The 27,941-nt window shown below is 51.4% G+C and overlaps 11 protein-coding genes across 11 annotated transcripts; 4 read left to right on the forward strand and 7 right to left on the reverse strand.

Annotated features, from left to right (window-relative positions):
• Nucleotides 1-354: 354 nt before the first annotated feature.
• Nucleotides 355-5,903, forward strand: P153DRAFT_387200 (beta-ketoacyl synthase domain-containing protein; the record flags this gene model as incomplete). The annotated part of the gene is made up of 5 exons (XM_033670619.1): nt 355-692; nt 744-1,044; nt 1,096-1,896; nt 1,950-4,574; nt 4,623-5,903. 5 exons carry the CDS (start codon nt 355-357, stop codon nt 5,901-5,903), a joined length of 5,346 nt encoding a protein of 1,781 aa, XP_033522633.1.
• A 385-nt stretch (nt 5,904-6,288) lies between these two features.
• Nucleotides 6,289-7,878, reverse strand: P153DRAFT_368109 (uncharacterized protein). Its single transcript, XM_033668432.1, has one exon. The coding sequence runs from the start codon at nt 7,393-7,395 to the stop codon at nt 6,340-6,342; it is 1,056 nt and encodes a 351-aa protein (XP_033522634.1). The 5' UTR covers nt 7,396-7,878; the 3' UTR covers nt 6,289-6,339.
• A 1,689-nt stretch (nt 7,879-9,567) lies between these two features.
• P153DRAFT_368110 (uncharacterized protein) lies at nt 9,568-10,428 on the reverse strand. Its single transcript, XM_033668433.1, has 2 exons — nt 10,243-10,428; nt 9,568-10,175 (listed from the first exon to the last, which is right to left on the reverse strand). The coding sequence occupies exons 1-2, from the start codon at nt 10,298-10,300 to the stop codon at nt 9,730-9,732; spliced, it is 504 nt and encodes a 167-aa protein (XP_033522635.1). The 5' UTR covers nt 10,301-10,428; the 3' UTR covers nt 9,568-9,729.
• Nucleotides 10,429-10,817: 389 nt separating this feature from the next.
• Nucleotides 10,818-12,314, reverse strand: P153DRAFT_368112 (O-methyltransferase). The gene is made up of 4 exons (XM_033668434.1): nt 12,056-12,314; nt 11,747-11,997; nt 11,265-11,695; nt 10,818-11,206 (listed from the first exon to the last, which is right to left on the reverse strand). Exons 1-4 carry the CDS (start codon nt 12,194-12,196, stop codon nt 10,893-10,895), a joined length of 1,137 nt encoding a protein of 378 aa, XP_033522636.1. The 5' UTR covers nt 12,197-12,314; the 3' UTR covers nt 10,818-10,892.
• Nucleotides 12,315-12,324: 10 nt separating this feature from the next.
• Nucleotides 12,325-13,787, forward strand: P153DRAFT_398091 (uncharacterized protein; the record flags this gene model as incomplete). Its single annotated transcript, XM_033671609.1, has 4 exons — nt 12,325-12,393; nt 12,998-13,213; nt 13,260-13,281; nt 13,339-13,787. 4 exons carry the CDS (start codon nt 12,325-12,327, stop codon nt 13,785-13,787), a joined length of 756 nt encoding a protein of 251 aa, XP_033522637.1.
• Nucleotides 13,788-15,381: 1,594 nt separating this feature from the next.
• On the reverse strand, nt 15,382-16,200 carry P153DRAFT_432605 (uncharacterized protein). The gene is made up of 2 exons (XM_033672977.1): nt 15,763-16,200; nt 15,382-15,692 (listed from the first exon to the last, which is right to left on the reverse strand). The coding sequence occupies exons 1-2, from the start codon at nt 16,124-16,126 to the stop codon at nt 15,391-15,393; spliced, it is 666 nt and encodes a 221-aa protein (XP_033522638.1). The 5' UTR covers nt 16,127-16,200; the 3' UTR covers nt 15,382-15,390.
• Nucleotides 16,187-17,415, reverse strand: P153DRAFT_432606 (glutathione S-transferase). Its single transcript, XM_033672978.1, has 2 exons — nt 17,280-17,415; nt 16,187-17,203 (listed from the first exon to the last, which is right to left on the reverse strand). Exons 1-2 carry the CDS (start codon nt 17,406-17,408, stop codon nt 16,655-16,657), a joined length of 678 nt encoding a protein of 225 aa, XP_033522639.1. The 5' UTR covers nt 17,409-17,415; the 3' UTR covers nt 16,187-16,654.
• Nucleotides 17,416-17,854: 439 nt separating this feature from the next.
• On the forward strand, nt 17,855-19,208 carry P153DRAFT_293800 (uncharacterized protein; the record flags this gene model as incomplete). The annotated part of the gene is made up of 2 exons (XM_033663913.1): nt 17,855-17,931; nt 18,023-19,208. 2 exons carry the CDS (start codon nt 17,855-17,857, stop codon nt 19,206-19,208), a joined length of 1,263 nt encoding a protein of 420 aa, XP_033522640.1.
• A 237-nt stretch (nt 19,209-19,445) lies between these two features.
• P153DRAFT_387208 (NAD-dependent epimerase/dehydratase) lies at nt 19,446-20,138 on the forward strand (the record flags this gene model as incomplete). Its single annotated transcript, XM_033670620.1, has 1 exon — nt 19,446-20,138. The coding sequence occupies one exon, from the start codon at nt 19,446-19,448 to the stop codon at nt 20,136-20,138; it is 693 nt and encodes a 230-aa protein (XP_033522641.1).
• Nucleotides 20,139-20,842: 704 nt separating this feature from the next.
• P153DRAFT_293833 (acetyl-CoA synthetase-like protein) lies at nt 20,843-24,308 on the reverse strand (the record flags this gene model as incomplete). Its single annotated transcript, XM_033663916.1, has 8 exons — nt 20,843-22,651; nt 22,701-22,742; nt 22,794-22,887; nt 22,935-23,216; nt 23,271-23,374; nt 23,428-23,510; nt 23,557-23,691; nt 23,717-24,308. 8 exons carry the CDS (start codon nt 24,306-24,308, stop codon nt 20,843-20,845), a joined length of 3,141 nt encoding a protein of 1,046 aa, XP_033522642.1.
• Nucleotides 24,309-26,883: 2,575 nt separating this feature from the next.
• On the reverse strand, nt 26,884-27,859 carry P153DRAFT_398096 (uncharacterized protein; the record flags this gene model as incomplete). The annotated part of the gene is made up of 2 exons (XM_033671610.1): nt 26,884-27,472; nt 27,855-27,859. 2 exons carry the CDS (start codon nt 27,857-27,859, stop codon nt 27,118-27,120), a joined length of 360 nt encoding a protein of 119 aa, XP_033522643.1. The 3' UTR covers nt 26,884-27,117.
• Nucleotides 27,860-27,941: the final 82 nt, after the last annotated feature.

The raw sequence follows: 27,941 nt of genomic DNA on the forward strand, positions 1-27,941 counted from the left end.
TGAGAATCGCCCCAGCAAACGTGGACTCTTTATGGCGACTTCCTTCTCACCGGTAGTCGAGCCTCTTGAAACGGCTCCTTTCGAGCGATGTGGGCTTTCCCCAGTGTGTTAATCTCCTACTTTCCCGCTCCCGATCTCGTCGGTTGCCGTGCCTCGACATTCAGCTAGGCCGGACAGCGTACACCGATGCTTACGCTCACTGCATCGGTCTCTTTCATCTTCGTGTCCAAGTATAGCCAAGAACATCTGTACCCATATAGTCCTCCAAAGGGAGAAAGACATCACCTTGCACACCCAGTTTCCATGACACTTTCCCTCTACATCGACTCGACACCTCTCTTTTGACGTGCAAATATGACCACCACTCCCTCAACGGATGGCTTGGGCGACTTTGCGTCTCGACTACTATTCTTCAACAATGAATTTCCCAACGACGACCTACGGGATTTATTCCGCCGCCTGCACACTAACAGCAAGTGTCAGCGATTTCGCTCCCTAGCTACTTTCCTCGACGCATGTGGCGATGTGCTTCATGATGAAGTCGCAGCGTTGCCTTTGCACCTGAAGAAGCTCGTCCCGTCGTTCAAGTCAGTTTTGTCCCTCGCGGACGATCCTGATTTCAGACAGGGTCCATTGGGCGGAGCATTGGAAAGTGCCCTGCTATGCGTTCTGGAGATTGGCATGTTCATTGGGTGAGGCTACCACGCAAAGTACAACACGAACTTACACTGATATGTATGCAGTCACCATGAAGCCCAGGATCTGCCCCTAGATATATCTGGTGCTAGGACGACGCTATCTGGCCTCAGTATTGGGTTGTTTGCTGCTGCTGCCATCTCGGTCTCCAGCTCCTTGGCAGAAGTCGCCATCAACGGTGTGGAGAGCGTGAGAGTCGCTTTCAGACTGGGCGTCCATGTCAACGACGTGTCTGAGAGACTCGAGTCGCGCGACCAAGACGGAAATTATGACAGCTGGGCCTATGTGTTGACTGGCCTGTCCGTCGCAAAGGTGCAGGAGGAGCTCGACCGCTACAACACAGAAGCAGTGAATAGCCCTCTACACTTGCAGACTCGTAAACCGACTAACATTTTCTAGGCCAACCCCACGCCGACAAAAGTCTTCATCAGTGCGTCAGACAAGACTTCAGTCAGTGTTACGGGTCCGCCATCTCGCCTGAAAAACGCATTCAGACACTCTCAAGCCCTGCGTTATTCAAAGCACCTCCCGATGCCGGTTTTCAATGGGTTGTGTCATGCTCCACATCTCTACACTGCTGAAGACGTCCGGTCTATCGTCCATGGCTCTGCACCCAGATGCACTCACTCTCTTCGCATCCAGCTTCCGTTGCTCTCGCCACAGACGGGCAAACAATTCCTCGCTCGCTCTGCCGGTGACCTCTTCGAAGAGATCGCTGCTGACATCTTGATGGGTGGCATTTTCCTCGATAACCTCAGTGGCGGAATCCTGGCCTCGATCTCTGATTTTGGATCAGCAGAATGTGAGGTATTTCTCTTCCGCTCATCTCTGGTCTCGAACAGCATATTGGCAACCGTGAGCGAGGGTCTCGGCCAAGTAACGATGAAGCGCGCTGATTATATCGACTGGTGTTTTGACGGCATCACGCCTTGCAAACCGCGAACTGTTGCACAGTCTACTCTCGCCATCGTTGGAATGTCTTGCAGGCTGCCTGGGGGCGCCAACGACTGTAAGCTATTCTGGGACCTTTTGAAAGAAGGAAGAGACACACACACCGAAGTCCCGGCCGACAGGTTCGATTTACAGGCACATTTCGATCCGACTGGCCAGATCCCCAATTCGACGCCCACACGTTGGGGGAATTTCATCGATCAACCGGGCATGTTTGACGCCGCCTTTTTCAACATGTCCCCGAGAGAGGTAAGTCCACTCACTTGGAGGCTGTCGCAGTTTTTTGGACTTAACGGTTTCAGGCAGAGCAAACAGACCCCATGCATCGGCTGGCCCTCGTCACGGCCTACGAGGCGCTCGAAATGTCGGGATATGCACCAAATAGAACACCGTCCACGACTCTGGAACGGATAGGCACATACTACGGTCAAGCAAGCGACGATTGGAGGGAGTTGAATGCAGCTCAAAACATCGGGACACATGCGGTGCCAGGAGGGGAGCGAGCCTTTGCCAACGGACGCATCAACTACTTCTTCACATTCGGCGGTCCAAGCTTCAACATCGATACCGCATGCTCCAGCGGACTGGCTGCTGTCAATGCCGCATGCTCAGCGTTGTGGGCCGGCGAAGCAGACACGGTCATCGCGGGCGGTCTCAGCATTATCACAAATCCCGACAACTACGCCATGCTGGGCAATGGTCATTTCTTGTCCAGGACAGGTCAGTGCAAGGTGTGGGACGAAGGAGCTGACGGGTACTGCCGAGCTGATGGTGTCGGCTCTGTCGTAATCAAACGCCTAGAAGACGCAGTTGCGGACAACGACAATGTCCTCGCCACCGTGCTCGCTGGTGCAACAAACCATTCCGCCTATGCCGCCTCTATCACTCAGCCCCATGCTGGGGCCCAGAAGAGCAACTACGCTCAGGTCGCACAAGCCGCAGGTATCAACCCTCTCGATGTAGGCTACGTCGAACTTCACGGTACCGGAACGCAAGTCGGAGATGCGGTTGAGTCTGAGTCGGTTTGTGATTTCTTCGCTCCCCTCTCCCCACGTCGCCGCGCCGATCAGCCTCTCCACTTGGGAGCCTTGAAATCCAACATTGGGCATGGCGAGGCTGCTGCGGGCATTGCCTCACTGATCAAGGTGCTACTGGTCTACCAAAACAATGAGATCCCGCCACACATTGGGATCAAAACGGCTATCAACCCCATCATACCTCTGGATCTAGCAAAGCGACAAGCTGGCCTTGCTATGAACCTGCAGCCGTGGCCGAGGGAAGCTGCGAAGCCTCGATACGCTGTTGTGAACAGTTTCGGGGCCCATGGTGGTAATACCACGTTGATACTCGGAGACGCGCCTGAAAGGAAACTCAGCGGCTCTGACCCAAGATCGAGCCATCCGGTGGTGGTCTCTGCGAAAAGCAAGAATTCTCTGAAAGACAATCTAACAGCTCTCGTCGAATATCTTGACAAGCATCCAGGTACCGATCTGGGCGACCTGTCGTATACGACCACGGCTCGGCGAATCCATCACAGCTCCAGAGTGGCCGTCTCAGCTTCCAGCATTTCTCAATTGCAAAAAGCTTTACTCTCTACCCTTCCTACTGTCGGAGAAATCCGCCCCGTGTCGGTAACTGCACCTTCGATCGCATTCGCTTTTACCGGCCAAGGCTCATTCTACCTGGGAATCGGCGTGGCATTATACAAATCATTCCCGTACTATCGCGAACAGATTGTCCACCTCGACCATCTGGTACAGGGATTCGGCTTCCCCTCGGTCGTTCCACTCATCGAAGGTACATCCGAGAATGGAGTCTCTCCTCTCACAACGTCACTCGCCATCGTCGTCAGCCAACTTGCCCTCGCTGAATTCTGGTCGTTCCTTGGAGTCAAACCCAGCGCTGTCGTTGGCCACAGTCTCGGCGAATATGCGGCTTTGGCCGTGGCTGGTGTGATATCGGCAGCCGACGCAATCCTTCTCGTGGGGAAACGTGCAGAACTCGTCGTCTCCAAGTGCGAAGAGGGCAGTCAAGTCATGCTTGCGGTGCGCGCAAGCGTCGATAAGATAAAAAGTATTGCTATGGACGGAAGGTACAACGTTTCCTGCATGAATGGAAGCAACGACACCGTCTTGGGAGGCTCTCGAGAAGATATTCAGGGTACGCGAGAGGCCCTGGAACATGAAGGCGTAAAGTGCACACTCCTTGATGTCCCCTTTGCATTCCATACCAGTCAGATGGACCCTATGCTGGGACCGTTCGAACAGGTGGCAAAGCACGTCACTTACAAAATCCCGAGGATTCCCATTCTCTCCCCACTCCTCAGCACTTGCGTGTTCGACGGTAAAACCATCAACGAGAAGTACTTGAGCAAAGCGGCCCGAGATCCTGTCAATTTCGTCGGCGCTCTGGAGGCTGCCCAGGACCTTGGCATCGTTGACGAGAAGACCATGTGGATCGAGATCGGGTCCCACCCCGTGTGCCTCTCCTTCATTCGAGGCAACATTGCAGACGCGCAAGTGACTGCATCGCTTCGTCGCGACGAGGACAACTTTGCGACCTTGTCCAGCACTCTCGCATCACTCCACCGTGTCGGTATCAATGTCAACTGGAATGAGTACCACCGCCCGTACGAAAGACACCACACCCTCTTATTGCTCGACACGTACAAGTGGAATGAGAAAAACTATTGGATACAATACGAAGGCACCTGGACTCTGGACAAGGCCTATCCGAACGGCAACCCGAACAAGACGCCAACGACGCAAAGCGGTTCTGCACTGCGGACTTCTTCTATGCAGCAGATTATATCAGAAGAAATAACCGAAACCACAGGCAAGCTTGTCGTCGTCTCGGACATGATGCACCCAGAACTACTGAGCGCCTTAGACGGCCACCACATGAACGGATATGGTGTGGCGACGTCGGTGAGTAGCAGTGCAATGAAGGACAGAATCTACGCTAACTCTATACAGTCGATCTGGGCTGATATGGCTTTGACTGTCGGCGAATATCTGTACAAGCGCATGGTGCCAGGGGCCGAGCCGGTGTCAATGAACGTTTCCGACATGCTGGTGGAACACGCTCAAATCGTGATGTCGAACCGAGAGGGCGCACAGCTTTTGCAAGTAGAAGCCGAGATGGACCTCGAGGACCTGACCACGGCTGTGCAGTGGTACAATGTGAACAACGCAGGCGAACGCTCTGAAGAGCCGTATGCTACCGCGACAGTTCGATACGAAGAGTCCGAGGATTGGGAGGCCGAGTTCAGCAGGGTGTCGTGGCTAGTGGACAGCCGCGTCGAAACACTGACAGCCATGGTCCCTGGAGGCTCCGCCAGCAGGCTGTCACGAGATCTGACGTACACACTGTTCGAGAACGTAGTCGATTACTCGGATAAGTACCGCGGCATGCATTCTGTCGTGATTCACGACTTCGAAGCCTTCGCGGACGTAATATTGGCACCCGAGAGGCACGGCACCTGGCATACGCCTCCCCACTGGATCGACAGTCTCTTCCACGTCGGTGGATTTGTCATGAACGGCAGTGCAGCCTCCAACACCAAGGACTATTTCTACGTCACCAACGGCTGGAGTAGCTGCCGTATGGCGAAGCCTGCGGTTGCAGGCGGTAGCTACCGGAGCTATGTGCGCATGGCGCCGACGAGCGAGCCCAACATGTTCTCTGGCGACGTGTATGTCCTGCAGGACGGGACGGTCGTGGGCATGATGGGTGGCATGAGGTTCCGCCGTGTCAACCGCATTTTGATGGACAGGTTCTTCTCGCCGCCAGATGTGGCAGCGGGAGGCGTCACTAAAACCACGTCGTCGGTACGTGCTACTCCCGTCAAACCGAAATCGACGGCCAAACCCAAGCCTGCCGCGTCTCAACGCGCTTCCACAAAGGCCACGCGCAACGTGCAGGCAACGAGGTCCGCTGTGGTAGAGCAAGTCGTAAAAGCAGATGACGAAGAAACGAAAGAAGCAGCTCCCGCGGTGAAAGGTGATAGCAACGCCAGTGAAATGGCAGGAGGCGTCGTGGGCGACGCGCTGAAGCTCATTGCCAAAGAGACGGGACTCGAGCTTTCCGACCTGACCGACGACGCCATGTTTGTGGAGCTGGGCGTCGATTCCCTCACTTCGCTGGTCCTGGCCGAGACGTTCAAGAAGCAGCTGTCGATCGAGGTCAAGAGTTCGCTCTTCCTGGAGTGTCTCAATGTCGGAGACCTAAAGGCGTGGCTCGAGCAGAATGCGTGAATGACGAACAGAATGCGTGAGGTAGAAGGGTTCGTACGTGAGAACTGACTGAATTGTACTTATTATCTCCTAAACGAACTTATCAATTTTCCCACAATGCATCGCAAGGCTGGTCATAGACGCACACACACTGAGTTAAAGGTGTGTCAATTAACGCACTGCAGGAGTGGTCGATCTACCGTATTTTGCATGTCTAACAGCGTACATTTCACTTCACCACTCAATACATGTATGTGCACAAGCAAACAATATCATAGCAGAAAGTGGAGAACAAGTGATGATTCGTGAAGGAAGAGCGAAGCTCGAAGCTATCGAGGAAGTGTGCCAAGGCGCTAATGCCCTGCTTTCTTCGTCATCGCAAGCCTCCAATTCATCCCAGAGCAACAGTCATCTAAGCCACCCCCATCGTGGGGTACTGAATTCAACCACTCAATCATCACACGCAGTCACTAGCCGCCACCTTGACGCGCTTATGTGCGGCGCCACTGCTCAGGAAGCGATTTGTCGTCTCCTCAGCCATAGTCTTGAGCGTAGTCCTCAAGGAAGCAGCGAGCAACAGCAACGCCTCTGGTGGACGACTAGCTTGAGTGACGCTGTAGCGGTGCGTGAAGAGGGTGACGACCTGGGATATGTTGGTGAGAGTGCCGAGGGTCAGGACAGTGCGCTGTTCGTCGTCGAGGGCATGTCCCGCAGGCTTGAAGACGCGCAGGGCGGCGTCGGCGACATCCAGGATGGCGGCGGCGAGTGATGCGGCCAGCATGGCCGTATCCATGTCAGCCGAGCATGGGCACACGAGGATGCGCGCTGCTTGTCTGCACGCATGGGGTATCTTTTCGGCGAGCACGTCCCTGGCTGCGGTTGCTGGAGCAGTCGACTGGCCCTCGAGCCCTGCCCCTGCGAGATCCCTAAGCGTTGCAACGGCTACGGTCGCGCAGTCGTGCTCGTAGGGATTATGTGGGACCTCGTGCATGCCCAACGAGGGCTGCTCGAGGCTGCTGAAGAGGGCGTCTCCTAGAATGGCCGACTGTGGGACGTCGTTGTTCCTGGAGTTGTTACTGCCACTGGCACTGGCACTGCCATCGTCAGAGAAGCAGTCTGGCAGTGTCTCGCTGAGGTCTTGGTGCTGCGCCGCCGGAGGTGCTTCAGCGGGCCGGACCGAGGGCGCCGGTGGCGTGTATTGTTTACTGGCTGCATCCGCCACGGCGTTGACCTCGCGAGCCGCCTGTCGGGCGTCTTGGGGGCGCGGGGCGTCTTGGGGGCGTGGGGAACGTGGACGCGGTCTGCCAATACGTCTGGCTGGGCTGTAGAGGCACTCGTACGACAGCCTCTCGCAGCGGCCGCACCTTGGATTTCCCTTGTCGCACTTAACTTTTGCCTCGCTGCACAGGTCGCACGTCTGGCGGAGCTTCGACGGCTTGGTTGGACGAGCGACGACGGTGCTTGTGTTGTTGTTGTTAGTGGTATTCGGCTCGACTTGGCTCTGGAGATCCATGACTCGGCGGGTGAGTAATAACGCAATGTGAGGTGAATGGTGTAAAATTGAATAACTCTTTTAAAAGTTGTTTGGACGGATTCTCCAGCTCGAACGAACACCGAGTGGCTTGTATACAGAAGATACCCCTGCGTAAGAAGGGCCCGAATACCAAAAAAACAGCTCAGCATAAGCTTTAGATGACGACTCCCAACTCCTGGAGGAAATGGCATCAGATTAGCGCAAAATCATCCCTGTTCGCATATGCTTCTTATAATGGGTAGAAATCTGTCTCTCATAAAACAGGCGCTAGAACTGTTCGAGGTAGGCTATGCCTGCTAAACCGTGGTCATCTATCGGCCTAGGCAGACTCCTCCAAATTTTGCTGCTATCAAGCCAACATAGACCTACCTCTAGCGAGGCGGAGAAAGCGGGAATTAAGGTAACAGTAGGGTACCTTCACTCTCACCATGATTTATACACGTTCGGGTTTATTAACACCAAAATATTACATGGTTAAGCTCATAGAGTGTTAATTATTTTCGAATATTTTTAACAACAAAGTTTTTGATATTTTGGTGTTATTTGGCCTGTTCGTTGTGGCATCCCACTATGAGCTTATTCCCCGCTTTCTCTGCTGCGCTACCGTATGAATCGAGCTCTCTCAGAAAACGCTAGTAGGGGATCTCGGGCGCTAGAGTCTGGCGGGAACACCTAAATGCCGCGTTTTAGTGTTACAGTGGTGTTATCGAGCATGAGATAAGGACATAATCACGTGCTGTTAAACACTCTTGTTAGTGATGTTTACTGTGTGCAAAGAGGCTGGGTGACAGCTTCTACACTAAGTTACTATACTAGATTCTTACTGTGTTGCGTCTATCTGCTTGTAGAACAAGCATGAATACGCTATAACCCTAAAATAATACACCCTTGTTAGAAGGGGGCTGTGCTCGTAGAATTATCAGTGGATTCTGATGCTGGTCTAAGTGCCTTCCAGGGGTATCTATTAGAGCGGCCTATCTAGCACATCCGGTACAGTGGTAAATGGGTTGGGGTTGGTTCAAGATTGGGTCGTACGTAAACCCAACCCCAACCCAACCCCAACCCAAGGTTCGTGCGACCCCAACCCAACCACAACCCGTTGTCGGGTACCTCCAACCCGTTTACCGGCGTACATATCCGCTGCCCCTACTAGCGTTTTCCGAAAGAGCCTTGTTTATACGGTAGTACTTACCTAGCTAATGGTAGCTATTTAATGCACCAATGCTGGCACATAGCCCGAAACCAACACCTTACTTTACCACTGATGCAGGTTAGCTTCATGTGTACGCTAGTTTTCCTGTTTATTGTCGGGAAAGAATTAGCTTTATGTGACCCTTACTTCCCAAAGTTTGAGACCTCAGCCACTTCCGCTTACTGTGTGCAGCGCATATAAGCACTAGTACTAGGTGCCGCATGGCTTGAATTTCATGGGGCCACTGGACATGCTCGGTGGTTCCGATCACAGTTAGGCCGCCAGCAACATCGTTGACCGACGTTGATGAATCGTCGTTTCCTATTCCAACCCGAGGTCGTTCATAAGCGGGCTAGACAGGTAAGACATAAGCTATATATCTACAGCACGTCAGAGTGTAGTGGATGCATTACGTAATTCTACCATGTGTCTGTGTGGAGGAAAACTAGACAGACTGCCTGCATGAGTTATATCACGTGTGTGCTACATTACCGCTCGGACTCCGGCATCAAGCGTATCGCGAGCCAGATGAGACGGATCTGCTGCGCACGCTCCCGCGCTTCTGGGACAATGAGATGGTGGCGGTAATGACGAACCCGCCGCCGGGTATGTCGGCGCCTAGCTCGCTCGGGCTGTCAGGTTTTGGTGTCTTGGACGCGTATACAACTATGAAGCCTGCGTATGAAGGTGTGGCTGGTAGGAAGGTTGAAGCAGAGGACGCCTGGCTGGGTATTACGTTGTACTCGCCCGACATCTTGTTGCATTTGTGGATGGTGCAGGGTGCTGTGAGGATGCAGTGCGTGTACCATGAGGCGTATCCTGAGGAAGAGACAGTGACGGCGCTGCTCAAGGCGATTGGGGATGAGTTACTGTAAGGGCTGGGTTTGGCCTGATTAACGAGGTTGGGAGAGATGAATCTGAATTGCTGTAAAGTAACTCATTGAAGGGATTATTACAATGTGGTATTGCATTCAAGACACCTACACGTTAAATTGATCTTATACTTCTAAGTCGACATATACCACAAATCTATCCCTAGACGCACGCTAGAGAAAGCTGTTCCTTGCTCCTCTCGTGGCTTGTTCAAGAAGTCATCGATTGCCACAATCATTTGCCGTTTTCTAACGCGCACTATACGACACAAGCGCCCCAACCAGCGGAAAAAGAGTCCTCAAATAATTCAGCCTCGCCCACTCCTCAATCAACTCCCTAGTCGACGGTGCAGACGGCAGTGTCTTCTCTCCCACCTTCCCCTTCGCCATCCCAGCCGCCCTCTCCAACAGCAAACTCTCGCTACGAATAATGAACAGCAGCGTAAAAGGCACCAGACTCGCCGTACACAGCCCCGCCAGCAAAAAGCGCAGCGCCATACTCGCACCGTCACCAGACCACCAGCTGATCAACGCATTGCCGAGATTGGCAAGCGTAGCCACAGCCGCGAACGGGGGGCACAGGAAGAAGCCGCGCCGGAAGATTATTCTGAACTGCGCGAGCACCGTCGCCTCGTCGGCCATGGGGGACGCTAGGAGAGCCGCCCCGGAGACGAAGGAGAGGCTGAGCTGGCTGCCTGGAATGGAGGAGTATGTGTTAGGCTGTGTGTGGTGTGGATATGAGCAGGGAGGTAAGGTGGTTACCTGTATGGATGGCGGATGTGAGAATGCTGATGAACAGCAGTATGTCTGAGGTAGTCATGGTTGCGTGCGTATGCTCAACACGTGGTTCTGAATTGATGGTTATGTGTGTCTGGGAAAGTGCGGTGCGTTGGTGGCAGTCATGGCTGCTGTTCAGGCCTTTTTATCGCGACGGCTTCATAGCTTGCCGGCAACCGTTACTCTCCAAGTCCATTGTGGCCTGGAGTTGCCGGGAACTTTCACTCGAGGGGTTGCGTCGTCGGATTGCGTTGATGCGCGTTGTCAGCATCTATCGGCTGTTCTGGTCATAGCTGGAAACGCTTGGACTGGATTACTGCATTGTGGCCGGAAACCGACGTGTCTGGGATGGATTTCCTCACCACATGATACTAACCGGTCATGCTCAAGTCATGTGATGAGAAAACATGAGCTAGGCAAATAACACGTGCTTCGGATTCCACTGCAATTCTGATGTTCGCGAGCAAACAGATTACACTCCCTCGGGACACCACTTATGCAACACGGCACGGGCGCCGGCAGGAGCCGCACACGAACACGGACACGATCAGTGGCAACAATTCGGGATTCGTGTGCTAACTACATGGAGAAATACTACGGAGCGGACCGTGCTCCTCGCACAGTCGGTTTGTCCCCTACTTGCGCTCAACAACAATAATGGAGTTTTTCATCACTGACGCGTACGTCCGGATGTCGACAATTTTGAGACCGGCCTTGCCCAGTAAATCGTGCCACTGCTCCACAGTCCTCTCCAATGCGTTGAGCATCGTGTACATGTGCAGGTCCAAGCACGCCGACCACCAATGCACGTCCTTGTTTGGCAGCGCCATCTCGTCGATCAAGAGCTGCGAGTTGGCGCCCATGGCAGCGGCCGTGTTCTTCAGGATCTTGATCGAGTTCTCCTCGTCCCAGTCGTGAAGGACGGTGCGCATGTAGTAGAACCTGGCGCCTGTAGTTTGGTCAGCTTGATTGCGTCGCTCTCAAAGCGTGTACAAGTGTTGGCCTACCGTGAACAGGTTGAGGTGTGAAAAAGTCGTAGGCCATGAACTCCACGCCCGGCACAGGCGTCGCCACTTTAACCGTCTCCGGCAGGTCCTGCACAATGACCTTTCCGGGAAGCGTAGGGTACTTTGACCTCAGCCGCTTGCTCTGGTGGCCGATGCTGCCTCCGATGTCGACGAACAGTGCGCGTTCTGGGTCAACGTTGGCGGCCTCTTCAGCGAACGGGACAACGTCGAACCATTCGCCGTCACGCGGCACACTCATCAACTTCTGGAAGTAGGAGAGCTGCTCAGGATGCTGCTTGTAGTACGGGAACCAGTCCATGTCTGTCTTTACCGACTGCTGCCATGCGCATTGCGTACCGGGAGGAGTCTGGAAGCTCGTCTGCTGCATGAACTCGGGGAGGGCCGAGTAAGCCGGGATAGCAATCTCGAAGCTGGTCTGGTCAGCCGGGCTGTCATCACAATTCACGCTCACTGACACTTACATGTAGTACAAGCTGCCCTGTATGGCGGGATCCGCAAGGGATTGGGTTGTGAGGTTGGCGCCGAACTGGTCTTTGCCTGTCTCCGTGATGAAGCGCGTTGCCGCGAGGTAGCGCAAAACTCGCCCGAGGAAGGCCGGCTCCGCCTTTGTAGCGTCTGCAATCTCTGCCGTGGTCAATGGCGTATGGCTGGCGACAAGCATCTTAAAAAGGCCAATATCACAGCCAGCTTTGACCATGGGAACTTCGAGGGCCTGCCATGTCGATTCGTTAGCCGATGCGAACACTTCTATTTCGAAGTATGATACTGACCCCGTTGAACAGACGCAACATCGTGTCGTTCGGCGTTTCCATGGCCTCGGCGGCACCACGCAGCGAGTCCTGCATCTTGAGCCGGGCGGCCTCATCGACACGCACTCGATGCATATTCTTGGGCTCGGAAAGGGATGACATGTTTGCACAGGTGGTGGGGTGAGTGGTCTGGAGATGAAGAATGCCTTGTAGCTCGATTGATTTGTGTGAAGATGGTGTGCAGTGCTTTTCAAACAACTAACCACACCGCGGCGTACTCCTCATATACAATGGTGGAATCGGAAGCAAGCATCTTCTTTTCGGTACTTGCTCTCCGGATACCGACAGGAGCTGGAAGGGTAACCCCGTTTTCAATGCAAGGGGTGGGCTAAGCGTAGGTCTAGAAAGCCGCGGCCCCTCCAAACCGACTTCCCATAATCGATAACCGAGTAGTCGGTTTAACTTTTTTTTTTTTAAAATAGGGACAACAATTCATTCAGCTTAACTCCACGTTGCCATCATAAATCTTATCACACGCGTTGTCATTACCGTTGTGCATCTGGCGAGAAGCTCTGGGACAAGGCTAGTCTGATTGGATGGGAAGCTTCAAGGTCGCCGAGCGACTGGACACCGAGCTCCAGATCTAAACAACAGAGATGAACGCCGGTTTGCCGATCAATCACCTGTGCCCTTGCCGTCTTGTGTTGTCATAATTGCCCGCCCGAATCGTATGCGTCGGTCAAATCATTTGCGCATATAAGAAATACAACCCTTAGCTCGGCAGCATTGACTCAATCGCAACGCGTATTCATTCAACGCCGAGAAGTGGAAATCATCGCCGGCGCCGGAATCGCCGGTGTCAGTCGGGACACACAGTAACGGTTCGTCCAGTCTACTGCAGTTATGCCAATGATATTTTCAAAGTGACAACCCCCCATTGCGTGTGCTGACACGTCCGCAAAGACCCTCGAGCAGTCTGCCCTGCTCCAAGAGACCGGAGCTGCCATCTCCATAGCACCAAATGCATCACTGGTCCTCCGCAGCTGGGGGTTTGACCCTGCGAAGTCGCGCATGGTCGCCATCAAAACTGGAAGCATCCTCAACGGCAGTAGTATGCAAATGGTGGTGCCCAACTACTATGCGAACGTCGAGGAGGAATACAGCTTTCCTATATATTCCGTACACCGCGTAGATCTCCACGACTAACTGAAAGCGCTGGCAACAGGAGAGGACGTATCAGGGCAGCCGTACAAGTTACACGTTCGTGCCGCAGTAGTTGACTGTGTGAGCTGCACTCCGACAAGTCGATAACCTTTCGCCCTTCTCTGATCATGTGCACTGGGACACCGTCAATGCGAAAGTAACCCTGGCCTACGGCACGATCTGGCGGGCGGACCTGGTTATCGCAGCGCATGATGTGCACTCGACAGCCAGAGAATACGTCCTTGCTACAGACGAGAGCCACGTCAGTGACACGGGCTGGGCAACTAGGCGTTGGCTACTGCCGACAGAGGAATTGCTAACAGACCCGAACACTGCATCTTTGATCGAAGATTCTACCCAGAGGTACTTCGTGGGCGCTCGAGACGGGGGTTTGGTGTCCGATTTCGCAGAGCCATGGATCAAGATGCTCGAGAACTACGAAACTTCCACCAATTTCATCGGCTTCTTTTTGTCAATATGCATCGTTCCTTCTCACCATAATAAAGCAGAGGGAAATTGCCACAATTGCAACACTTTCCTAATATGTTAAACGATTCCATCCATTGAAAATGGACATACATGGAAGATGGCACTAATACCAAAGCGGTCTTCAGAGAGCTGATTACATTTCAAGGCCGGGTAGTGTTCCATGGTCTTGGGAGGTACATGCCAGGGTAGGCTGCAATGGTGGTCTTGAATTGTGGTCCCTGCATTCGGAGAAAATGCTAGTACATGGAAGGACATCAATGGGCATGCAGGGTGTGAAGAAGGGGTAAAGCGCGTGCCTGTGCGGCTACTCCCACCTGACCACAGGAGTACTGCCAGTCCGGGTGTGAGGAGTCATGTGCTTGAACTTGGCGTGAAATCTGCCCTCCACCCTTCGGGATGCATATACATTCTCAACAGTACACGGCGTTCTTGAGCCAAGTACATACAAACACTCCTGACCGTTAAAACCGGATACTGTACTTAGCCTGTGCTCCGTCCGCAGAATATTGTCTATCTGTTAGCCAGTTCAGAGCCTCGTACTAGTCTTAGGCGAGGCTTACGGCCGGAAGCCGACGACCTGACACCGGATCCCGAGATAGCGGGACCCAGCCGCTCAGTATAGTCAAGATAGGATCTAGATTGCAATGCATAACTGAAAGGTTGATTACAATAAAGACGGTTTAATTATGGATCCTAAGTTGTATAGGTTTGAAATAAACTAGGTCAAGCGCTCGTTCTCCTCCAACTATACCTCCTACGTGAACATGCATTTCGAAGCGGTCGAAGTAACAGTAACAGTAGTTGCATACTGTGTAGTCGTGACGATAGTAAGTGGAAGATACAATGTCTCAGTACGGGTTGCTGGGGTACAGTCGTCGTCACCGGTGGTTGTTGCCCAGAGGTGACGGTAACCAAGGGGGTAAAAGTAGCCGTTGAGAATGTGGTCCTCATCGCAGTGACAGTAGTCGTATCCGCCGTAACAGTGGTAGTCGTGGAGACAGGCGTGCCGCTCGTGACAGTTACCGTAGGTGGGTCAGAAGCACGCTTCTTGATCTCAACGTCAACAACCTCTGGATCAGCAGTTGGATCTTTCTTGTGGAGGTGGCCTTCCAATGTCGCACGTTTGAACTCCAAAGAACCGGCTCGAGCGGTCAGCTCGGCGAGAACATCCCGACGGGCGACCGGCGGTCAATCCGGAATTGTTGATCACAGTAACAGAAGTCGCGGTGTTGGTCTGTCACGAGGTTCATGCACCAGGATTGACACACGGCGTGGTAGTCGCGACTAACTTCGTAGTTACAACGCTCGGCTTAACCACAGTCTGTGCAACTGAGATGATTCCTTAATAACTGTGTGCGTTGGTAATGGTGTGAACGTTATCGTGTATGGGTTTGCGGAACGCGATGTTGTTGTTAGAGCCTGTTTACAACCAGAACAACCATGAACTAGCCCAGTCACCAAGTTTACTGCTTACCTTAGCGGTAAAAGTGATAGTGCTGCTAACCGTGTCTGTAGTGGTGACGACGGGAGTTGATATCGAGCTGACAATCACAGTTGGAGAAACCGTGGTTGTCACCTGCGTTGACACATTCAGAGAAAAGGTTCGGATGTAATCAATTGGATCGCAGTCTCCATTGTTCGACAAGACGATGATGCTCTATTCATCAGAGACCAGCTGCTATGAGGCCTACGATTCCAACATATGTACCAAGGTAAAAAACGTCACTTCCAGCTGACGATATCATAGAAGCTGCAGCAGAACTTGCAGATGCGCTAGCAGTTCCTGCTGAAGTGATCCGAGCTGTCGCTGTCGCTGTCGACCCAGTCATCTGAGACGCGGTCGAAGATGACTTGCTGCCACTCGTGGCCGTAGCGGTCGATGTTCCTGTCTGTACTTTGCCATCTGGGCCAGTGTATTCGCCAGAGTAGTAATCGCCATTACCTCCAACGTCATCGTGATATAAGCCTAACAATAAACACTGTTAGCTTCCCAAGTTCATATCATCGTTGTTATGATATCAAGGTCTGGAACATACCCGTCCCTAAATTCAAACACAACAAGCTCCCATCTGTGAACTTGTAGCAACCTTCATGAACTTCACAGCTCAGCGCAACCACACGGCTTTTCAACTCTTTCTTCCTCAGGATAGCGCCGAAGAAATGCTCGCTGGTGGTGTCGCGTTTGCGAAGCCCACTCGCTTTCAAGCATGCTTGGAAGGCATCGGCGTCGTTCATGCTGCAAGCTCTGCAATTTTGGATAGTGGTGTCATACTTAGGGGTGATGGAACAGTCTCCGACTGGAGGCCATGAGAGGGAGCCGGAGCTAGTACAGGTACCGGATGCTACAGTAAAGCGGAGGAGATTGAGCCAGAGAAAAAGGGTTGCATGAATAAGCTGCATTTTGAGTGAATGTTCAGGGGTAGAGTAGGTAGTTACGTGGTCGTGAGGTAGATGTGTACGAGATGATTTACCAGAGTGTTAGCGAAGTGCAGAGCTCTCGCTTCTATACTTAAATTTTCTGGGAATCAATAACAAGCAGTCTAACGACAGCGCCTAACAAGCCACATATAATCGTCTACCAAGATACGAACAATTGATTCATTAGGAACGTAGAGCTGAGTTTGTTGTAACTTGGCGAATCTCACAATGTCCGGAGAGCTAGTATGTACCATGTTGAGAACCTGTACCCCGTGTCTACGATAGGCTGTGAGGCACAGTCCCGAGAACAATCACTTGGCGTAAACCTTGTAACCGCATTCGTCACTCAGCTCCTCACACTATAACCAGATCCGGCACCCTATCGTCTATTATCCCCATAAGCAGTCTTGCCTACTTCGCGCACGGATATGGTCGCCGCAGCGCATGAAAACCGTGTGCAAGACTTGGATTCAGCCAAAGAAACTGTTCTTTTTCAGATCGATTTCTATCCTATTTACGAGCAGCCATAGCCGCAGCCATCGCCTCCTTGTCAGCGGCCACCATCTTCTGTATAGCTGGCCTATTCATGCAGCGGTCCCACCAAGCACCCACAGCCTTGCGACTGAGAATAACGTCTCCGTACCCACACGCGAAAAGTCTTTGGATCAACGGAATGTAGTAGATGTCCGCGAGAGTAAAGTCCTTTCCAGCCATGTAGTCGTTGTGTTGTAACTGACGTTCTGCCACGTCGAAATAACTCTCGATCGACTTCAATGCATCTGAGACGGCGGCCTCGTTGGGAGGCAGCCCCATGAACTTTTTGACGAATTTCTCAAATGCGATTTTACCCGCAGGGTCGGCGAAGTATTGCATCTCTACGGACTGCGCTTGGTCAAACAGCGCAGTAGCTTCGATGTCGGAGTCCGTGGGTAGAAGCGGAAAGGAATATTTCCTCGCTAGGTATGTGCAGATTGCGCGACTCTCGTAAAGAGTGAACCCCTCGGGGAAAGTGATGACGGGTATTTTACCCCATGGGTGACGTTTCATGTTCTCTTCGGACTGGGTGCAGCGGCGTTAGCATCAATCCAATTTGAGGATGAACCGCGTCATCTTCCACGAGACATAGTCCACCCACCTTCTGTTCCCCTTTATACAGATTGAAAAGCACGAGCTCGTAATCCGTGAAGCCACCTTCGGCAAGAGTCAGGCGGACACGATCGGTGTTGGTCGAACCGCGAGCGCCATAAAGAGTAAAAGCTGGCATTTTCGAGTTGTGGAGTAGTTTTGACACGAATTTGGGGCTGTTCGTAATGAGCTTCGACATGTGCAAGTGCTCCTGTCGAAAGATATTGGGCGAGCCATTCGGTATATAAGTCGATGGAGACGATTGAGCATTCTCGGAACCCGAGCTATGATCATCGCGGCAGTCGCATGAAATGTGGAGTGTGCACGGAGAAGCAGGGGCCGAAACCCTTTCCACAACCCCTCACGCATGATTGGTGAGATCGCTCTCGCTACCTAATCGAGCTAGCGTGGACGCCTGACCCCGAACAATACACTAGACACGCCGACTCACCAGCCTCCTGGTCCTGGCGATGCATCAAAGAGCATCGTTTGATTCGTCTGCTCGGACTTTTTGCTTGCTACGGATCTTCTTCTCGTTTGTAGCATGTTACGCGACAAGTGCGAGTGTCCCACCCCCACCCAACAATGGCCGGAAGTCTTATCGCCCGCAAGCGGACCATCCAATGTAGAAGCAAGGTAAAAACTGGATGTGCAACGTGCAGGTAAGTCTCGAGCTCGGTTACCGGACCAACCCCAAGACCGAGGGATCAGACGCAAGATCCGCTCTGCAGGGATTGTGCTCACTTACCATAGGATACGGAAGGTCAAATGCGACGAGAACAAGCCATTTTGTCAAAAGTGTGTTGGCACTGGTCGTACTTGCGACGGCTACGAGTCCCCGTTCAGATTGGTCACCAGTCAACGCATCAATAACGCTCGTACTGGCGGCATCAAGTCGGACGCTGGTTCCCGACCCATCCAACCCATCCTATCTGAGATCGCTCCTCAAGACATTGACCTCCTCAATCGTTACTTCTCGATTAAGACTATGTTCAACGTGAAACTGGACTGTGATAAAGAAGCCAAGCAAATCCTCCAAGCCAGCTTGACTGATCCGTCCATACGACACGCAGTCTCTTCTCTCAGAGCGCTTCGGGAAGATCTCGAGACGTTCAGAGGTGTTCCTGCGTCTATCGTGCAGCAAACCCCAAGCTATGACTATGGTCTTCAGCAATACTGCATGGCTTTGAGGAGTCTCGCGTCTAACTTGTCCTCTCCTGGCTCCGAAGAGTTGAAGTCGGCATTACTTTGCTGTCAGATTTTCATCAGCATCGAGCAAGTGCGGGGGAATTTCGCTACCATGGGCCAACATATCGTTCAAGGACTTAGGATCATGCACCAGTATAGAGCAAGGCCTGTCTTTCTTGCCGCGAATAGATTGGTCCCAGCACACCATGACCAGCTACCTTTCCTAGATGTTTTTGTCATCAAGTTGTTCGCTGCACCTTGCAAATTCGCGGATTCTCCCGCAACAGCTGATACAAGCGGGATGATGGTATCTGCGTGTTGGACGTCGCCGCATCAACAGCCTGTTCAATCTCGTAATCTTCGCACCATTGCACCCGACATGCGGACAGAGCTTACAAGGATCGCTACATCGACACTTGTATTTCTCAGCAGATTGTCGCATGTCGAATCGGCAGGAAACGCTCTTCAACTGTTATCCGAGAAAGCGTCACTGCTAGACTCTTTGGAATCGTGGCTCATTGATCTTGAAATAGTTCGTACGGAGATCAGGCCTCCTGGCCCTGAGCTTATCTCAGTAACTTTTATGCGCTTCTTCTATCAGATATTGAAAGTCGTTCTTTTGGGGGCACTAGACTCCTCACCAGATCTTTATGCCGAGCTGCAGACCGAGCATGACCGATTACAGGGTGTAGCGAGTAACGTGGGTGAAAGAGTAAGAGCTATTAGATCCTTCAGTGGGACTAGAGAGTGAGGTACGAGCCGGTAGGCGTCCGTGCATGTGATTTCACGCGACTTTTGTTTGCAGTGTGCAGACCGAACCAACCAATCAGCGGTTGATCATGTCTTTGAATCGGCTCCTGACAACAACCACGGTGCTCAGCTCCATAAATGGATCTGTAACCCGCCGCCCTTTTTGAAACAAAACAATTGAGTCTCTTTACATACTCAAGCAGAAATTACTCAGCCATAACTCCCATTATCAAACATCATGCATTTTTTCCTCCTTGGCGCTACCGGACGGACCGGCAAGCACGTCGTATCTGAGTTACTCTCCCAAGGCCATACAGCGGTAGCTCTCGTCCGTACCTCTGGAAGCCTTACCCCTCGTCCTGGCCTTACCGTCGTCACCGGCTCGCCACTATCCAAGTCCGACATAAAAGACGCTCTCTCTGCGGCACCTCCCCTGATACCCGCTGCAGCGATTATGACATTGAACACAGCCCGCAAGACCGAAAGCCCTTTCGCAGCTCCAGTCTCACCTCCCCGCTTTCTGACTGACTCGTGTGCCAATCTTTGCGAGGCTCTGGAGCAAACCGGCATTCGTCGCGTTGTAGTCATGTCGACAGCAGGTGTCGGGGATTCATGGGCCAATCTACCGTGGCTATCCAAGGGTTTCATGGGTTTAACCAACATCAAATACGCTCTCGAAGACCACGGCCTACTAGACATGGAGATTCGGTCGACAAAGATGGATTGGACTCTTGTGAGGGCTACGCGATTGGAGTTCGACAATCCGAAGCAGAAGACGACCGACACAAAGGCGGACGTGAAAACACTGGGCAGCGCGGGGAACGGAATGCGCATGAGCGACAGCGTAAGTGTATCTAGTGCGGCGAAGTTTCTGGTCAAAGTTGCAGTCGAAGGACTCTTCATCAGAAGCGCAGTGGTTATAAGGGATTGACGCTGCCGAGGGGTTGTGGAAGTTGCACCATTGGAGGATCGTTATAACGGGAGAACCACGGGAGTTATATTTGCTTTAGATTTGACCTGCCTTGACTGTTTAATTGACTGTTTCATATTTGCTTCCTGTCTCTTCGCATACACTCCGCAAGAATCGTGGTCTTCAGATCGTGTTGTATACACACTTTGTCAACGTCTATTTCTCGAAGCCCTGAGTAGTAAATCCGACTAATTCATAGTCACCTCATGGATTCATCTCGCCCGTATGTCAGAAACTACGCCTGCCGCCCAAGGCGTTAGGGCATGCCTGCACTCTGTTGACTGCCGGAAAAGCTCATTTGAATCGTCGTCAACCTTTCAAGAACCAAGCTCTCGTCTGCCGATATGCTGTACTCTAGTTGGGAAATTGAGGATACCTTGAACTACACCAGGCTGTTAACATGTGCCTAAATGAGTGTAATGCGTATGTACAGGTACAAATTGCCTGTGTATTGTGGAACAAGAAGTTAGCGGAGTTCATGTCTGGCTCAGAGCACGGAGAGTCTTGCTTAGGGTAGCTGCTGCGTAGACCCGCAGTTGCGGCTCAAATGCTACGGTTTCTGAAGTTCAGAAGATATGTGCGGTGAGGAGGATCACCAGGCGTCACAAGACCACACATTGAAAGTGTAAATGATAATGTATTGACTATGAACCTCGACAGTCTATTTATGAATCGAATATCGCTCCGTACGCCGGAATACCTCTTCTCTCCAAGTCATATACGATCTGCGTAGTGAGTCTCTTATTACTGATAATCAGCACTGCCTCGGCACGACACTCCTTATACAGTCTATATGCCATCAGACTCATGTCTGGTTTACCTTGCGTTCGTGTGTTATGGATGACCGCATCTGGATCTCTTCTGCGGACATCTTCGATGATAGACTTTCCAAACGAAGCTTCGTGATTGGAGGCTGTCCAGAGGATCCGCATAACGATGTTTTGGTAGGGGAAGATGGAGAGACATGGGCCAATGCCCGAACCTGTAGCCACCAGTACTACGCTCTTGAATAAAGTGGCAATGCGGAGGACTCCGCAAGTAGGGATCCCACGCTTCCATATATGTGTCGGCGGAGTGTCTATAGCGCGGCCCGTAAAGTCTCCTGCTCGACTAACAATCACCGAGAATCCCTTTGCAGCGCTGGTGGGGTCGTTTTTGTTAACATTCTTTATGGTGGCAAAGCCATGCCAGTCGCTGAGTGGTCTTTCGGCGAGACGAACACCCTGTCCTGGGGAGAGATTCGCGTGATCGAAGTGTAGACGAACGGCATGGGAAGAAAGAACTTCTGAACGGACAGGAACCCGGCGGAGGAAGAGCCAGGGAAATACGATGGCGATTGTGGCAGCCGTGAGAAGCCAAATCGAAGGATTATGAAGAAAGGCACTCGACGTCGTCGATGATTGAGGGCTCAAATCTTTGGTGGAGATTCCGACTAGTATCCAATAGAGGATGAGCACTGTCCAGCCACCAAATCGATGCGTGTTTTCCCACAGGTTGTGGTGTTTAGCGCGCAGTGTTGGATAAGACAATAAAGCCATGGTAATAAGCAGTGCAGCAATCACGTAGGACAGTATTGCTGGAGCTAGCGATATGGCCCTCGCACCTGCTCCCTTCGCAAGTTCTAGGCTGATACCAACAGTGAAGATCATGAACCAAATTACTGCAGCAACGGCGCAGCCGCTGTGAATACCACCAAGATGGTATATATGGGCGCAGATCCGGCGTATTCTTAGTGGAACCCAGGTAGGCACAGAAGAGAACACAATAAAAAGCAGATTGATGACTGGTTCTGAGCGTATCAAGATTGCGGCGCAAAGATTCGATGCTGTAGCTGTCGCGACTGACTGGAGAGGGAATGCGTTATGTTTGATGTACCGATAAAGAATCCCGCACGCAACTCCGATATTTGCAAGTACAACTAAAAGGAGCAACATGCGATAGGTGATAAGTGCGCGATGCTGCAGCCAGGCTTGTGCTGGCGGGCCCTTTGTTCCGGGAAGTACGACTGGTGTGTCAACCGACACAGCACTCTCAGAAGGCGAAGACAAGTTTGAAGCCTTGCTTAGCGAGACTCGAGGGCCCTTTTCGAGATCAACATCGTAGATCGATGCCGCGGACGGCAGTGGTGACTTCTGAGTTCGAACAGGTAAAGGTAAGGTGACTTCGTTCTGGATAATCAGGTCATCGAAAGCCGAGTCGTGCCTGTTGTGGGACGGCTTCTCCACCTTAATGACTGTGGTTGTTCCATCGAGTCTTAGAGCTGCTGCTTGGAGCTCAACTTTGTCTACCTTGCCGTTCGGATTCAAGGGGATGAAGCCGAGTCGAATCCATTTCTCAGGTACAGAGTAATAGGGCAGGTCCTTCCTAGTGAAAGCGTCGAGCTCCCTCTCATCAATCGAGACGGTCGAAACATAGAAGGCATGGAGAGCTCCGTTCATGATCAAAGAAGCAGCTTGTGTGATGCCATGGAATTTCTGGCACGTGTCAACAACATCAAGGTCGATATGCATAGAAGAGACTTACCTCGATAACTGATGTGACGCCGTCTAACTCGACCCGGAACCCCTAAAGATTTTAGTCATTCTCCTTAAGTGACGGAGGGCGGTTAGATCGTACCTTGATTTTGACTTGATCGTCCATTCGTCCAAACGAGTCCAAGGAGCCATCTGCTTTCCAGCATACGATGTTGCCAAAATTGAACATCAAGGTTCTATTCCATGGTCAGTATGAACGAGGAAGCCGTAGCGTGTAACTGACCCATCATTTGCGAATTTATCCGGGCAATATTTCTCTGCAGTCGTCAATGGCAAATCGATGTATCCTCGCGAAACGCCTGCACCGCCAACCCACAACGTGCCCCTTTGTCCAAAGGGCACAGGCTCCCCAGCATCATCGAGAATGTAACAGGTAATATTGGGTAGCGGCCTGCCAATGGATAAAGGCTCCCCCGGGACGTGTCTATGCGCAGAGAATAGAAACACTTCTGTCGAGCCAAGAAGGTTGTAGAAGTCCCTTCCCTGGGCCCATTCATCCGCTAGACTGTGCAAGATATTAGCAAGATATTAACGTGTGTATAGGTTGGAATATACTCACGCCTGCGGGCATGGCTCGCCTGCTACAACTATTGTCTTGATGTTGGGAAAGCGCCGTTGTTGGTACTTGGAGAGGATCGATGGAGTGCATATCAAAGTATCGACCTAGGATCCGATTTGTCAGAGACCGGTCGTGAGAGGAAAACGATGGGTATCACCTTTTCTAAAGTGGCATTCCAGTCAGATCCTCTGAGATGCAGAGTTCCGCCGTTCATCAAGGACCCAAGCATCTCCCACGAGCCTACGTTTGTAAGCTATGCACATGTGCCACTGGAGAGATAACCTACCCATGGCGAAGGAGATACTCAACACTTGTGCAACATTTGACCCAACGGTGATTCGCAATCGCCCTGGCTCCAACAGAAGAGCATTGGTCATAGTACCGTGTTTGACGTCTACACCTTTTGGTACACCGGTACTCCCTTCAGCATCAATTAGCAGAAGAACAGGCTACAGGAGTGAAGTCCCTACCTGATGTATACATGGCATATACGCCATCGTCGGACGAAACTTGTACTTTAGGTCTTTGTGGGGAATAAAACGCTCCTGTGTCCATGCCCAACTCAAGAACAACAGTGTCTTGGTGTGCAAATTGCATGACTCTGTTCCAATACGTTGGCAGACACAGTATGAATCGAGCCTTTGTATCTTTGATGATATGCTCCAAGTTCTGCTCTGACGCAACTCCCCCATCGATTGGGACGTATTGACAGCCAGCCTTCAAGATGGCCAGAATTCCAATAAGCATTTCCAATGATCGTTGGACTACGAGACACACCCGTTGGTGCGGACGAAGCCCTGAGTTAATGAGGTGGTTTGCAAGGCGGTTAGCTGCACAATCTAGCTGTTGGTATGTGATGAATTTGCCATTATGCACGGCTGCGACGATTGTAGGATGAGCATCTACTATAGCCTCGAAAGCTTCGTGTACGGTGCCGTAGAGAACAGGAAGCCTTGGACCACGGCCGAATCGAGCCAGCGAACATCGATCGTCCGATGAAAGGCTAGAAATATTGCTGAATTGAACTTGTTGCTCCATGATGCAGAAAAGGACTGCAGTCAAGAAGGTATGTTAGGAGCGTGATATAGGTCTCTATGTCTTGTGGGTGCCGTAAACTATATAGCTCACTTTTCACAGGAATTTACTTGACCTTTTCGCTTCGACACAAGGTAAACTTGGTACTGACATCAACAATATCCAACCCGTCTTACTGTCCAATCGATAAGTGAACTACATCCAAGTGTCTTAGAGAGCGGGGACGAAAATGGAGCTTTCGGAAGTCTAGTAGTAGCTGCAGGTGAATGAGGTACAGTGCATATCACTTAGACCTTTACAAGCATCTCATTACTTAAATGGCGCACCGATATAATGCGATTTTCGTCAAGTATTCACTCGGATGCTATGGCGCAGCGGGTTTATCTAGTTGACAAGACCAATTAACCTGAGATAGTTTAGCAATCTTATCCACAACACCCTCAAGGCACGAAAGACAGAATGCTAATGCAGATAAGTCGCCGACTTCAACTGTGTAGATGAGCTAATGCATTGTGCAGCGCATAGTCGCAGTGGCTACGGCTAAGGACCTTTCGAACCGCTCTGCACCCATTCAAGATGATATTCAATGAAGTAGTAATTTCATGTTGAGAAAACGCTAACCAATGATAATATGGTGAAGTACGAAAGAAAATGTATGATTGGAGGTGTTTTTCGGATTGCGCTCAAGTACGTACCGATACGAATGCTCAATGCATGGGAGGGTGTGGCAACCTCCACCACTAGGAGTCTCTCGCGCGAACTCGGAAGACAAGCCGATCGTTAAGTGCAAGGGCTTTCCATGTCTCCACATGGGCCTGCGCAAACCGGGAATACGGATAGCCACGAACTGTAGGTACATGACGGAAGGAAGCCCACAATCGCGCATGCATGTGCATATTGAGAATGTGCATACCTACGGAGGAGCTCGGACTTTCGAAAAACTCAAAGAAAAGCTTACCCTGTAAGAGAGGCAGATACAACAGTCCATCTCGCCGCGAATTCTTCGCTTGATATGATGAAGAAGCGCACTTTCAACGTCGTTGGAACACAACGTGGCAGATTTGTGGTATAAGCGTCCAGACACTGACGAGATCTTCCGTACCGCCACCGACATGTGCCAGATTTGCAGCTGGTGGGGCGGCCTTCAACCGGCCAATCGTCGACTGCATCTAATCGCCGCTTGTGATCTACTATCCGCTGCTGTGGTTAGAGATCTGTAGATTATGCAGACATATGCTAGCGTAAATCGACTAAAGGCTTTAACCAATACTAGACTAACTCTGATGCGCTGGCATTGCACTCCAGAATGCAGGTGACGACGTCTACCTTTGGCATAAACCTGTGGGTGTTTACAAGCAGCTTGCGGGTACTTGGCTTGCTTGAAACTCCTACGATAAACTGTAAATAACAAGAATTCGCTACGGCTATGTCTGTCAAACGACTGCAATCGTCTTTTACTGTGTTCTATCCGCTGTGCAAACAACGAGAAATATTATTAAGCTTTTACCTCTTACAGACCCTTTATCTCGCCAGCGGCTTGCTGGGTGTTTTGCATAGTCAACACGAACATCTCTAGTATTCACAAACACTATAGACCTTCCTTCTCTGCGCGGCTTTTTGCACGTCCTCGAGTTTGAAGTGTCGAGAATTGACACATCAGCAGCCCTTAACAAGAGGAGGCTTTCGTCTCCTCAGTCAGCCATGAACTGAGAACGCATCCATACGCTGAAACATTTGGAAGCCATGTTAATCTCCCTAGGAACTTCTCTTTGTGGCATACTTGGTTCTGTACAGCTCCTCGTGAATACAAAGCTAGACCCTTTTCAAGCAGGATGAACTGAGACGATAGAGACCTCCGGTTCGACGCTCAACGATACGCTTACCAATGTGCTGTCTTATGCGAGAATTAACTAGTTCGAGCGACAACAGCATGATTACCGCCAGAGGCGGCCTCCTGACGCCGAATGGTCGCAATCAAACCAAATTCGTCCTCTTCCCAGAGCTGACACGGATTTCAAAGGCTTGTACGTATCTGCAAACATTGCACTGTTATGTAAGGGAGTCACGCGCGTTGTGGAAGCTGGACAGTCATACGACAGCTAAAAGAATCGACCCAACGTTACGGTCATCGACAAAATCGATCACAAAGATAGTTGGAGTTACTTCACTGAGCCAGGCGCCATGCGCCGAATTGCGATGAGCGTCATTGGCAATGCATTACACTCTCATTGTCAAAGACACCAGGAAAAGATTGTCGAGGGAGTTGATGGACAATCGTTTTTCGATCACATTAATTCAAGAGGACGCAACCACATGTAACCGTGTTGGGATCGGGATGTCCATTGTGAAGAGTTTGGTATCGTTACTCGCCGGTAAGATCAAAGTGAGTAGCGAGTCAGACAAGGAAACAGAGGTCACGGTCATGATTCCAATGACACATTGCAATTCTGATCAAAGCGAATGGAGCAAATCGACACTCGATCTGGATGAACGCACTATATTTGTTCGTCAGAACCTTATGTCCTTGGTGCTATTTGGTTGTCCTGCCCTCGTTCGCCAAGCTCTTGAGGGATATCTCCTCCTGTGGTTCCACTGCAACTTGTTGGAAAGCCATGATCAGCGCGATCTGTCAATCTTTTCAGACTCCAAACTTAGAAAGATGGCATCTACGTATTATATATAACATGAAGTATTCGTCTGGAAGGAGTGTGTTGCTCCTACCTCTATCTAAATGAGTGGCCTACGAGTTGTGCATACTTATGTCCTTAGCTGCTACATAGCATTCCCTTGCCTATCGAACCTTCAAATAACGTTAGGCAAAGCTTCGTGCCATACTAGCGCGCCCGAAATGTTGGTCATGAACATAAGTCTTTTGGTCATTGAAGTCCAGAGCACTAACGGCAATGACATTGACGCCGTCTTCATCAAGAGATGAATACTCGTGGTTTTGCCAGAAGTTCGCGATTGATTGTCCCGCCAACATCAAAACGTAGGCTGTCGTCGTTGCCTGCTTGGCCAGAGCTTCGCCCATGCGGAGAAACAGAATGTCCTGTTCTGCGCCCGTACCACGTTCATCAATCCAGTCGAGGGATTTATTGCCGAAGACCCTGTTCTTGTACTCGCCATTAGTGGTTTTTGCGAAGGCGCTGGCTTGATCCTGCTCGGCACTTGCAGTGTAAGAAACGCTATTTTCGCCAACGCTTGCGTTGCCCTGAAGCCAGTCCTAAATTGTCTCGACAGATGGGCAATTCCGACGGTGTAGCTTGTGCACTGCTGGCGCTGCAGATACAATGCTCAGGAAGACTAAGAGAATGAGTCGACCGTGCAAGCACCAGGTGAGCTATACGACAGTAAGTCCTACTAACTGGAAATCAATAACGCTGGACGCAGATACTCTGCAATAGAACAGTACCCTTGATAAACTTGAGACTTTTAAGGCGAGGGATTATATGTGGCGAGTACAGATACAGCTTGTGGCTGGTGTGCTAGGTCAGCACTCTTAGGCCCCCACAAGCTGTGGAGGACATGACGCCATAATCAGAATCGTACCACATGCCAATTGGAGCCAACTCACGGAGCACTGATTAGTTGAGAACAACTCCTCGGTGAGTATCCAGCAACATCTTACCCCAACAC

This window comes from Dothidotthia symphoricarpi (genome assembly GCF_010015815.1).
Source record: "Dothidotthia symphoricarpi CBS 119687 unplaced genomic scaffold P153scaffold_13, whole genome shotgun sequence".
Taxonomy (NCBI): Eukaryota; Fungi; Ascomycota; class Dothideomycetes; order Pleosporales; family Dothidotthiaceae; genus Dothidotthia; species Dothidotthia symphoricarpi.

Excerpts from the sequence above, each read along its gene's own strand:
- P153DRAFT_432605 (XM_033672977.1), bottom strand. The coding sequence starts at position 16,126 with ATGCAGCTTATTCATGCAACCCTTTTTCTCTGGCTCAATCTCCTCCGC. Across the intron at positions 15,693-15,762 it reads GTGTTTGAATTTAGGGACGG|GCTTATATCACGATGACGTT; the intron begins GTATGTTCCAGA and ends GTTTATTGTTAG.
- P153DRAFT_368109 (XM_033668432.1), bottom strand. The coding sequence starts at position 7,395 with ATGGATCTCCAGAGCCAAGTCGAGCCGAATACCACTAACAACAACAAC.
- P153DRAFT_368112 (XM_033668434.1), bottom strand. The coding sequence starts at position 12,196 with ATGTCATCCCTTTCCGAGCCCAAGAATATGCATCGAGTGCGTGTCGAT. Across the intron at positions 11,696-11,746 it reads CAGGGCAGCTTGTACTACAT|CTTCGAGATTGCTATCCCGG; the intron begins GTAAGTGTCAGT and ends TGACCAGACCAG. Across the intron at positions 11,207-11,264 it reads CACACCTCAACCTGTTCACG|GCGCCAGGTTCTACTACATG; the intron begins GTAGGCCAACAC and ends ACCAAACTACAG.
- P153DRAFT_368110 (XM_033668433.1), bottom strand. The coding sequence starts at position 10,300 with ATGACTACCTCAGACATACTGCTGTTCATCAGCATTCTCACATCCGCC. Across the intron at positions 10,176-10,242 it reads CACATCCGCCATCCATACAG|GCAGCCAGCTCAGCCTCTCC; the intron begins GTAACCACCTTA and ends CCTCCATTCCAG.
- P153DRAFT_432606 (XM_033672978.1), bottom strand. The coding sequence starts at position 17,408 with ATGCCAGCTTTTACTCTTTATGGCGCTCGCGGTTCGACCAACACCGAT. Across the intron at positions 17,204-17,279 it reads TGTATAAAGGGGAACAGAAG|TCCGAAGAGAACATGAAACG; the intron begins GTGGGTGGACTA and ends CGCTGCACCCAG.